Genomic DNA, 11,233 nt, shown 5'->3' on the forward strand with positions numbered 1-11,233 from the left:
TTAATATCCACAGCTGGTACTGCCAGCTGTAGTACTCACCACTGCTGAAAGGAGCTTGTCCATCTTATATCGAAGGGGTGGCTGATCCCAGGCAGACAGAACTCTGTTAGACTGAGGAAGTGTTTTCCCTCATGCCTTTTCTGCAGCTTCTGCATAAGTAACCGTCTGACTCTGAGGTTAATGTTTACTTCGTATGATTTCTGTTGATTGATGGTTTTTGCAGCAATTGGACAGTGCTTAGAACGGATGGATTCAATATTTCAGTGACTCAATAGGAAAGATCCTTCTGAATGGGAACATTTTGTAGCATGAGTGCTCCCTATTTTGATACAGGGAATGAAATCAGATCAAATATAAAATCTAGCCCAAGTTTCAGTTGCTGGAACACACACTGGTGCTTTAATACCAGAGCCACTTCTGTGGCTATTCCGTTAGAAGTAGCAAGCATATTATTTGAAATTTTTAAATAGAAAACTCCCTAAAACTCAACACTGATTCAGTGCTCCAGCACAATGATAATCAATATGAGTGGTTAAACTGCAGAAAGATAGGACTTATGGTCCTACTAACCAGGAGGCATGGTATACCCTTTGTAACTGTGACAGAAAATGGAAAAATAATTGATTGTCCTATACAAAGGTAGAAGAGTTTGGTGAGGGAAGTGATTAAATGCTGCAGTGGTCAGCAAGATTAACAGCTCTTGAATAGCAGCAGTATATGGGTGCTGTGGAGCACAGCAGTGGTAAAAAGTGTAATATTGTATGCTGATGTGCACTAGTAGAGTGCAATGTGTCCTAGGCCAGTACACAGCTAGCAGACATTGGCTATCACAGCTTCTGCTTTTTTTTTGGAGCAGTTAGTTATTTATAAAATGGGCTGAATTTTCAAAGTGTCTACTCTCTCAGTGCTCTCTCAAAGTGTCTTACTCCCTGACTCACTCCAGGGCTCTGGTCCTCTAGCTCTCAGCACTGCCTGTGTGTTTGTTAACCCTTGTGCCATCCATCAGGTACCCAGAATAAGGCTGAGAGCACTGTTTACGCTACAAAAACTTGCTCCAGATTTTGCTGCAACTGATATGCACGGAGGGTGCAGTCAGTTTGCTCCAGAGGATGCAGGTGAGAGTTCTTCTCTACCAAATGCCCAGGGACGGGGGCTGATCGCTGACAGTCATTCTAGAGACAATCAGGACATACAGTTACTTGATGTCAGCCCAAGAAAATAGAACAAAACTGAGTTCTCCTTGTTATTCTACCTGATATTTGTTCATGTGCAGTGTTCATGATCAGTACTTGGTCCTTTACAGTGTGATATCATAAAGAGATGACATGAAAATTGTTTGCAAGAACTATGTTTATGTTTCGTCCTCTGTTCATCCTGCTCTTAATCTTGAGCAGAGCTTTCTTACAAAGTAACAAACATAGAGCAAATCCTGCTTCTTTAAAATGATAGCAAAGGAGAAAGACTTGAAATAAAATTGATGTGTTATGCCTGAAAATGTTTTCCACATGCCAGTTCGGAGAAGTGTCTGTAGTTACTAATGTCTTCCTGCTACGGAGCTGTTGTAGGAAGGAGCCATTGTCCCGCACCATGAAAAGCAAAGATGAATATAAAATAGGACTACTTGGATTAACGACAAGCTATCTGTGGATTACTTTTGGATTACATTTTATTGAGGAAAGTCCATGTTAAGGTTTAGCTTTCAGTTCAATTTTGAGACGGAGCTTTTTGTCAGTGGAAGTTGCTTATGGTGGCCTATCAGAGCTTGGTGCAGAACGTCTTTTCTTCGGTAGCATTCTTCTCCACAGTCTGATGACGTTTCTTCTTAAATTGGCGTGTTTTGAATTCTTCTGTGATTTCGGAGGTCGACTTCCCTTTTGTTTCTGGGAGGAACAGGTAGATGAGAACTGCTGCAATGATCAGGACAGCAATAAAGATGAGGAAGCAAAAAGGACCAAGAAGCATCTGGAGATAAAAATAGAATAAGATGAGTGATTTCCCTGACAACACTTGCCCCTATAGATTCTTGAAAATGGTTGATTTGTCCCTGTGAAATGAGGAATAAGTTGATTTTACACAAGGAACATTTATTTATCTTTTCAATCTGTTCTTGAGGCAGCAGATGATGTCTGAAGTCTAGGAAGTGTTTTATATAAATGGCCTCCATATGCCAGTAGCAATAAGGGATTCACAGCTTTGATCATCCGCAAGGCATTACATTCTACTCCCTGTCCAGACCAGCCTAGAAACCAGTTTAAATTGATAGAGCCAAAGAGAAGATTTGAATCAAATTACATACGACAGCAAAGGGGAAAATCATTCCAGTGAAAGTGAGGCCTAGCCAAATGACGATTCCACCAATTACAAAAGCGGAGGACCTTGTTGAAAGGGTGAAGATTTCATTCATGACAGATGCCACGGCTCCAGCTGAGGAAAAACCATAAAAAAGCAATAGAAACATTGTTGTAGTTCACATTTTCCTCCAAGTAAGTGAACTGATGTCACTGGTCAAACACAGCCCCAGTAAGGCAGGCTACTGTGAGATCATCTGAATTTGGGCAGCACAGCCATGTCTATCTGCATTTCCCTACAGACTTCTCTTATGGTCTATGGAGAGAGATGGACACCCCTGAAGTGCAGTTTCTAACCACCTAAGATGTAAAAAATATGAAGATGAATGGCCCTAATCGCCTATTTCTCTCCATTGCCCATAGGAGAAACGTGAGTTCCACTACCATGGGAATTCTGTTAGGTTTACAAGACATTCATGGTCCTCATATACAGCCCTTACCATAATAAAGGTTCCCATTTGAATTTGGAGGCTGTAATAACTAAAAGTAGTGTTTAGTCAGGGAACTTCCATAGTAAATATTGGTCTTAGGCAAGTGAGGTCCTAATAGAGAGCTGTAAGTGTGGTTCTGGCATTCTGGTGTAGGTGATTCAGAGTGACATTAAGAGAGGATGAGAAAGGACAGAGCAATGCTAAGAGACAGACTATGTGTGCTATCAGGTATCATTCTTTAATAGAGTAGGATTTTACAGGTCAGTTGAGAAAACTGATATTTTAGAAGAGGCTACCTCTGCCTTTAGGCAAAGACAGAGATGGACCAGTTGAGCCTGTATGCACTGAACAGCATTCACACCCTCCAGAACGAGTCTTAGTGAATGGATTGACAAGTATTTTTTTGGCTTGAACCTGTAATCCAGTGAGAGGAAACAGGGTCCTGATTTATCAGGGTCTGAATAATTTCAAATACTTTGTTAAAGAAATTGTTTCTTGGGTCATTAACTCAACAAAAATTGGAACTCCCCCAATTTCAGTCCAAAACTAAGCTGTTGATTTTCAAAGATACATTCACACAGTCTAGTTCCACTTCCATACATTCATGGCCTGTGCTTATCCATGTGGTACAATGTTTCCTGTTGTTGCTGTTATTGTTGTATTCACCTGGTCCTAATCCATAGGCAATGATGAATAAAAAGATGAGAGTAACACTGCAGTAACGCATCCAGAGGAACTGATCCTAGAGAAAGGCAAAAGGAGGGAAGAGAATGAAAATTAATTTTATAGCTGCAGCACAGCTGATCCAAACACATAGGAGAAGAAATATTTATGAAAAAGCCCAGGCAGGCAGAGAGCTGGAGGAACGCTATGGCAGGCCAATGGTTTTACAAAATGTTTTTCACTGACTGTCTGAAAACCTGATTAAAAAAGGTCAACTACAAGGCAAGACAAAAAAAAAAAGCCTTGCAGAGGGGCTATGAGTTTGTATTCAGAAGATATTCTGACCTGCTATTCTGAGCATGCAAGCTAAGGCTGACTATCTGCCGTCCTGCACAAAGAATTCTGATGCAGGTCCACTCCCAGAGAGACATTTGCTTACGCTCAGTAGAAGGCTTGTTTCAAGCAACACCAGTATCAGTGCCATCAGCAAATAACCACCCCACAGGAGTATCCGGCGTCCAAAACGATCGATAATGGAGCTCTGAAGAGTAGAAAAAAATTGCCTATCACTAGAAGTATGGCAAAATCCAGCTGTCAGCCATCCAACAAATCAAGCATTCTTCTTGAGTTCTTTTTACTTTAGAGAACACAAATCTTATTGGCACCAAGTTTGTTATTTTATTGAATTCCTTCTAGCCTCTCTAATGCTATGAACTACCATCGCTGCACAGCATTGCTGCTACTTTTTCATAAACACTGTAATCAATGGAAGCATGTTATGACTCCATTCGAATATATAGATATACACAAATATATGGTAATAAGTATACATATTTATGTTTGAATGACTTTTCATTTATAGCTGTATGAATAAGAGAGGGTTTTTAATAAGAAATAATGGAGAATGAAGATGGGAAGAAAGATTTAAAAGGTGGGACAAAATTTGGAGCGGATGGAACAACCAATTTACAGATTTATGCAGTACCACAGAAAAATTCTTTAGTGCATAAAGAGAAGATTCATTTTCTTTAAAGAAGAATAGACTCAACTCACATGTACTTTAACTCTTAAAGCCCCAGAAAGGTCTGACTTACACAGAAGATGATAGAGATGAGCTCAGAGATCGCAACTCCTAAAGATACATATGGGATTATGCTTTCGTGCAGGTTGGCTGTCTGAAAAATTTCTGAGGTGTAAAAGGTGATCTGGGAAACAAGAAACATTTTAAAAATTAAGCATAGTCAATAGATGTGAAACGTGCTTATCCAGCATCACTTAGAACTAGATTTGTCATCACTGCAAAAGCAGCAGTACATTATTGGGGCTTAGTGGAGGTGACATAACTGCTTGTGACGTGAAAAATCGAAAGGTTAATGGAGATGAAGAAAAGGGATTTGAAAGTCCAGGAAAAAAAGAAAGAGTTGAAAGAAGCGTACTGCTTCTGTCATGTAAATAGTGTAAGCAGATCCAGAGGAGAGTGAGAAGTTGGAATAGTGGCGCTTCGGTTGCTTAATAGTAGATCTAAGCATGGAAATAGAGTATACTCAACTGCACTCAGGCCACAGAGCTGTAGACTCAGTAGAAGGAGGAGCATGGTAGCCAGCTGCGGATACACGGATCGTTCTTTCAGCACCTCTAGGACATTCATGATTTTTGTGCCTTTTGTTAGAGCCTTTTCCTTCATCAAGTCATCAAATTCTGTGTGATAATTCCCTTCTCCCCAGAGCTGCTTCATGGCTACAGAAGAGATAGAATGAAGTATACTCCTCCATCACCTGATCCACTCAGAGTTCTGTGTTTTTTCAACTTTTTAATGACATTAAACATTTGCAGTTCAGTCCATGCTTTGATTCATCAGTCACTGAGCAAAGAACTAGAACATTGCTTACTGGAATGTGGTGAGACTTCCCTGGAAAATGGCTTTCAACTTGTAGTAGTATTTAGGGGCAGATCTTAAATATTTCTGATGACTCCACTTAGTCTGGAGGGCTTTTATCATATAATTATCAAGAAATCTGTAGTTGGCTAATAGAAAAGCTGATTCCCTCTATTAGCTTCACTTTCCCAAGAGTTATGGTTTAACAAATTAAGGATCTAAAGTTTTATTTTACCTTTCAAGCAACCAGCCTTGTCTCCTTTTTGCAGCAAGAGATAGGGAGGGGACTCAGGAAAGAATGGCAAAAAGACCAGTTGAATCAATGCCACCAACCCAGAGAAGGACAATAGCACATTCCACATGTCTTCATTTCCTAAAAGATCTCTATGAAAGCACGTTAGAGTGTATTTATAGTCCAGTACAATTACAGTCTATAACTAGATCCTAGGCTAGCTAAAGAGACACATACATACAGATCTTGAAAAGATAAATTGAAATAGAAGAGGTTTAGTCTAGGGAAAGGAAAATAGACCAGCACTTTATTTTTACTGCAAGACTGATATTTTTCTTGTAATTTGAATATTTTCTAAAGATCAGTGGAGTCTGAATAGTCCCATAAAAGCCCTCTGAACCAACACTGCAATTCCGCAGGAGGTTATCAAGAAATTAGCAGAGATTTCAGATCTCAAAAGTTTACTAAGAGTGTTTACATACAATCTTTTCTTATTAACTTCAGCAGAGAGACCATGCATCTGAGATGGATTCGTCCTTTCTCAAGAGAAGGACCTTTCTCTCCCCAGTGAATGACATTGGAAACCTCAGTGACTGGTATGGGGTAGGCGCATCCTTTTTGACAGCTGTAGTTAAGCAAAGTAAAGCCCTGCCCTTAGCGTATGTCTATTTCTAGGACTGGGAGAACAACACTTCCCTGCCACACAGAAGAAAAATTAACAGAAAATAGGATGAAAAGGAGTAGCACAAGTACCGTAATCCAAGAACTCTTCCTACAGCTTTTCCTAGTGCAAGAAACACAGAGCAGGTCACATTTACAAATCCACGCAACTTCTTAGGTGAGATCTCTCCAGCATACTGAACATGGGCACTTATATGTATTCCTAAAGTGAAGAAGACATGAGAGAGCTAAAGCTATAGAAAGCAAGAGAGAGGGTCCCTTTTCATGTCACCTTCAACTAAAGGTAGCTCTCACCTCTCTCTTCCAAACTGTTTGCTATATAACCTCCATAATAATTAGCTGAAAATGTACCTTTTACTTCAAGCAAGAAGTTTAGCTAATCCATCAGATCTCTCTCTCAAGAGACCTCTTGAAGGCAAAGGACAGCTCATCTTACCTTTTCCCAACCTGTTCCTTGTTCCACTGGGGTTACTCTGCATGCCCAGGTACTCCTAGCAGGAAGATTTCTGTATCCACCCCAAAGAAGTCACATTAACATGGAGTAGTGGGGAGTCCTACCAGCACTGATGCCCTCGAGGAAGCGCCCAATCAGGATCATCTCGAAAGACTTGGCTCTCCTACTGAAGGCAGTATGCAGTGTGGCTATTATTAGGACCACGTCGTTGAACAGCAGACTTTTCTTCCTGCAACAGCAAACAACACGTGGGTATGATCCATGTTTTAGTTTTTCATCTTTGACTAATGTCTGCTTGTTCTCCTCTGGGTTTACAGACTAAGCCATGGCCATGTTTCAATCCATCGCTTATAGGACAACCACATCTGGTTATGAAAAGACATGATGTCTTTGCAGCAAAGGGAGAAGCTAGATATCCTCTTTTCCATCCTAACACTATGTGAGTACATCATGAAGCTGAAGGAAATTCCTGCAGGATAAATACTGATAAGGAATGGTCTTTTTCACTTCTTTCCTGTGGGCGAGGCTCCCATCTCAAACACTGCACATGTCCCCAGAGCAAGGCAAATCCAGTTTCACTGAGAACTTGCTTCACTGCCCACCTCAAGCTAGAGAGTTCTGGCTTTGTCCTTTATGGCCACCCTCAAAGAGAGGGTTCTGAATGTGGCCTGAGGGACTTCAGCTTACCTTTGCTGAAACTCTCATTATTCTTACAGAGGAATAAACCTGCACAATTTTTTTAAAGGGTGTGACCAATAAAAAAAAAAAGTCAAAAAAAGCGCACTTTTCCTCCAGAATATCTATCCTCCTCTGCACTACTGCAGTGTTGTTGGGCTACCTAGGGCATTATTGCCCAATAAAGAAATTTCAGATATTTATTTTTTACTGAAATTTCAGCAAAATTACAGGAATTGTATGGCACCAAAAACCATGACAAGGGAATCAGGAATAGTTGCATATTCTTGTCTCTCTAAAGTACTGCAGTGTAGTTATACATGCTGGGTAGAGTAAATTCTGCACTAGGAGGGGGCAGTGAGAATTCTGACATCCATTACATTAGGTAATATTTAATTGCTTCCCTTGTTGCACCCCTGATTAGTGAGCTGTTGGGAAATATACTTACTTTCCGTATTTTGCAGTCAGGTACCCACTACACAGACACCCTATCATTCCACCTACACAGTACATAGACACGATGAAGGACCACAATAATGTGAGTGTCTCCTGATGCAGCACAGAACCGTATCGCTCCAGCCACGTTTCGTTGATAAACTTCTGAATGTACTGGGACAGAAAAAGAGATTTTCATTCCACTAATCACAATAGTTCTTCATAATGTTTACAACTTAAAAAAAAATAGATTAATAATCATTAGTAAAAGCATGACTATGGGACACTTGTTTGCAAATTAGGATTGATATTTCCTCTCATACAGCCTAATAGTGTAAAAGAATCTTTCAAAAATTAATTATACTGTTTAGTCTGCTGAATACTGTCTCTCCTACACCAAAACATTGGGACCATTTATTGATTCTAGTGAAGTGCAAATGTTCTTGTTGCAGGCAGTGGATATAAAGAGAAAAGGGCTGAACTGAAGGTTGAGACTCAGTCAGCTAGTTTTTAATCTTTTTTCTCCATGGCATAATCTTTAAGGAGGGTGTTTCAATATGTTGATTACACACAATGCTGTAGGAAGTTCTCTTTGGAGCACAGCTCCTAACAATCATGCAAACTCATTTTGTCCTTTGACAGTAGACAGTATGGCATTGGAAAGAGCTGGGAATAAACTCACATAGCAACAACTAACAGATTTTTTAGACCATCTTCAAAGTGTAAGGCCTAGTCCCATGAAGGGCAGTTACAGATGTGATTTTCTGAAGGCTTTGCTTACCGGAGAAGTATAATTGATCACAGACATTTGAAAACCAGATAGGTGGGTTCCACCAATTCCTAGCACCGTAATCATTAGCAATAGCTTCCGGTATTGAACCTGCCAAAGATGATGAAACACATCCTAAGTTCCTGATACCAGCATGGCTTTCAGACCATGAGATAATTTATGAAATCTTATATCTTCACATTTCTATGATTAAGAAGCCTTTAAAATGCAAAAACCCTTTTTGAAATTTTCAATAATCAAGCAAAATTGCTGGGAAATTGTCAAGATGCAAATCTGCACGTCCCTTTATATTCCTCTCCCGGTTATTAGCAGCCTGAAAAGATGCAGTCTCTAATTCTGTTAGTTCTGCTAGACACAGAAATTAAAAAAAAAGTCATAAAAGCCTTGTTCAGATAGTTTGTATTTGCTTTTGTACTAGTAAGAAGCTACAGCTTTCTTGAATCCCCTTTTTCCTTCAACTTTGCCTCCTCAGAGACATTGTTCACCCAATGTTTCCAGAGACTAATCAAGTTTGTCTTCTTAAATTTTTTTTTTTTACATTTCACTTTTATTATCCCCATAGGAAACTGCATTTTTAGAGTCCTTACTTGAATGACTCCTATTTGAAATGCTGTGGTTCCATGGTGTACACTGGATTTTAGAGCGGTCTTCAAAGCACATATGTTTTCAGGCATTTCGCCAGGTCACGCTCTAAACAGATGAGTATCCTCAAATATCCTTGAGAGTGCAGGGCAGTACAGTGGGAGGGTTTTTTCTGTTTTGTCTTTTTCGTTGCTACTGTTTTCTCTGTCTTCCTCAAAATGCCTATTCCTTCCTGGTTTCCCAGGTCCTCTTTTAAACCTCTCACTCTTTTGTATTTCGAACATATTTTCTGGAGATGCCGTGTAGTCTTATTGCTGAATCACTGTTGACCCAACCATGAGCTCTGTTGCTCGTTTTTGTTACAAGAAATACTGGTTCCCTTTGCTGTAATCTTTAAAGATCATGCTGCTGTTAGTGACTAGGGCTAGAAGACAAGAAGTTGGATACTCACCAGGTCTGAGAGGAAACCAGCCATTTCCCCTTGAAAACCTGCCTGCTCTGAGAGCCCTTGTCAAGTCTGCCAGATGAGAGATATGTTTTCTATGCTGAGATTATAAGAAGTTGGGATCATAGCGCAGAAGTTAAATTCTAACTATGGGGCTTTTCGTGAATTGTGTCCTCCTCCAACACTGGCCAAGCCCACTTCTTGTTGGTTTAATTATTCTAAAACCCAGATATGCCAAGTTGATTACAACATTGGTAAATGTTTATCCTTCTTGTATTGGGAGCACTCCCCGTTACTCGCACTGCTAAAACAACTGCGTGTTGCTGCTGTGTAAGGAATCAGATGGTGCTACCATCTGTCCTTCAGGGGAGCAGGGTCCCTCTTCACCTCTCTGACAAGCAGCTTAGGCAGAGAGTGTTTTCCTCCTCTCCAGTCTACTACAGAGACAAGCCACTTCGTATTGTAGCTGAGCTGTAATGCCTCTTCTTGCGTGCTATAAGATTTTCAATTGCTTGAAGTGATTTGAACAATTTCTGAGTTGCAGAACATGAAGTATCTGAATATTGGCATATTGGGTCCTTGCTAAACCCAGTTCTTTATGGAAATAGGCTGTTTCCAGAATCATTCAGAAGCCTCAATCTTCCCTCTCTACAACAGTGGAGATGGCCTACTGTGTGCCAGAGCGGGATGCTCATTCTGTTCTGGCTTGAGAGTTGATTTTAAGAAGTACTTTTCACCTTAAAAAAAAGATTTTGAATCAGCTAAAGACTTAACTGTTTACAAAGAGTGTAAGTTAACTCTCGTTTCCTTCAGGCTTCTATGTATTACACGTAACATTTTGTACTACACCGAATACAACATAGTTCACTCTATACTACAAAGATTTAACTGTCTATGGTTAGTGCCAAAGGGGGAGGCGGGAAGGTGGGGTTATGGTTCTGAAGGCAACAGCAGCTTTGCTCAGGAGCACGGTGGAAGCACTGATGTTCCTCCTACAGTTTGCTTTTCATGTCACAGTGACTGACACCAGCCCCACACTGTCCCCTGGGCCGTGTGCCCTGCAGCACAGGGCGAGCTTGCTGAGTCACGCCTTGGCCTTTCTCCTGCTGGATGCCCCAGTAATGCTCTCTCCAAACCCTCTGCCTGGGTGTCTTGTTGCACATTGGTACAGTGAAATAATTCAAGCTGAATTCTTCTTTCCACCCATTCCATTTTCATCCTTCCTGAAGTCTTCCTCACCTCCATATCAGCTGTGGTTGTGTATTTCATTCCTTCCCCTCTCAGCACAGACTCCTCAAACGTTATCACTTCCTCTTCTAAAACACCCCAGAATCTACCTTTCTCTTCAATTTCTACTGGAAAAATCACTGTCTTTATTTAGGTTTTCTCTTGCTTCTTACAAATTCCTCCTCTCAGTCTCTAGTCACTTCAATACTGGCCACTGCCCTCCCCTCAGCCAAAGATTTTGCTGTTGCAGAGAAGACTTCAGCCAGATTGCACAGCTGTCCCCTGTCCTCTCTTCCCACCACTGCCCACTTTATCTTCCAGGATCAGGCCAGAACTGTGTCCAGCAGAGTAACCCAGAGCTGTCAGTCACAAATAGCAGTTGTAGGCAAAAGCA

General features: G+C 40.7%; 1 protein-coding gene across 1 annotated transcript; it reads right to left on the reverse strand.

Moving 5' to 3' along the window:
- Positions 1–1,755: 1,755 nt before the first annotated feature.
- Positions 1,756–9,642, reverse strand: LOC137670061 (solute carrier family 2, facilitated glucose transporter member 11-like). Its single transcript, XM_068412646.1, has 12 exons — positions 9,619–9,642; positions 8,577–8,675; positions 7,809–7,969; positions 6,790–6,914; positions 6,304–6,433; positions 5,554–5,702; positions 4,992–5,179; positions 4,537–4,647; positions 3,882–3,983; positions 3,446–3,521; positions 2,297–2,424; positions 1,756–1,962 (listed from the first exon to the last, which is right to left on the reverse strand). The coding sequence occupies exons 1-12, from the start codon at positions 9,640–9,642 to the stop codon at positions 1,756–1,758; spliced, it is 1,500 nt and encodes a 499-aa protein (XP_068268747.1).
- Positions 9,643–11,233: the final 1,591 nt, after the last annotated feature.

The sequence above is a fragment of the Nyctibius grandis genome, chromosome 14 (genome assembly GCF_013368605.1).
Source record: "Nyctibius grandis isolate bNycGra1 chromosome 14, bNycGra1.pri, whole genome shotgun sequence".
In the NCBI taxonomy this organism is placed as follows: Eukaryota; Metazoa; Chordata; class Aves; order Nyctibiiformes; family Nyctibiidae; genus Nyctibius; species Nyctibius grandis.

What these genes read in the sequence shown, in the direction of transcription:
- LOC137670061 (XM_068412646.1), bottom strand. Translation starts at nt 9,642, where the DNA reads ATGGCTGGTTTCCTCTCAGACCTG. An exon ending in AAACAAGCCTTCTACTGAGC is followed by an intron (nt 3,522 to 3,881) that starts GTAAGCAAATGT and finishes GCCTTTCTCTAG; the next exon opens with GATCAGTTCCTCTGGATGCG. An exon ending in TGCCTATGGATTAGGACCAG is followed by an intron (nt 2,425 to 3,445) that starts GTGAATACAACA and finishes GTTTTTCCTCAG; the next exon opens with CTGGAGCCGTGGCATCTGTC.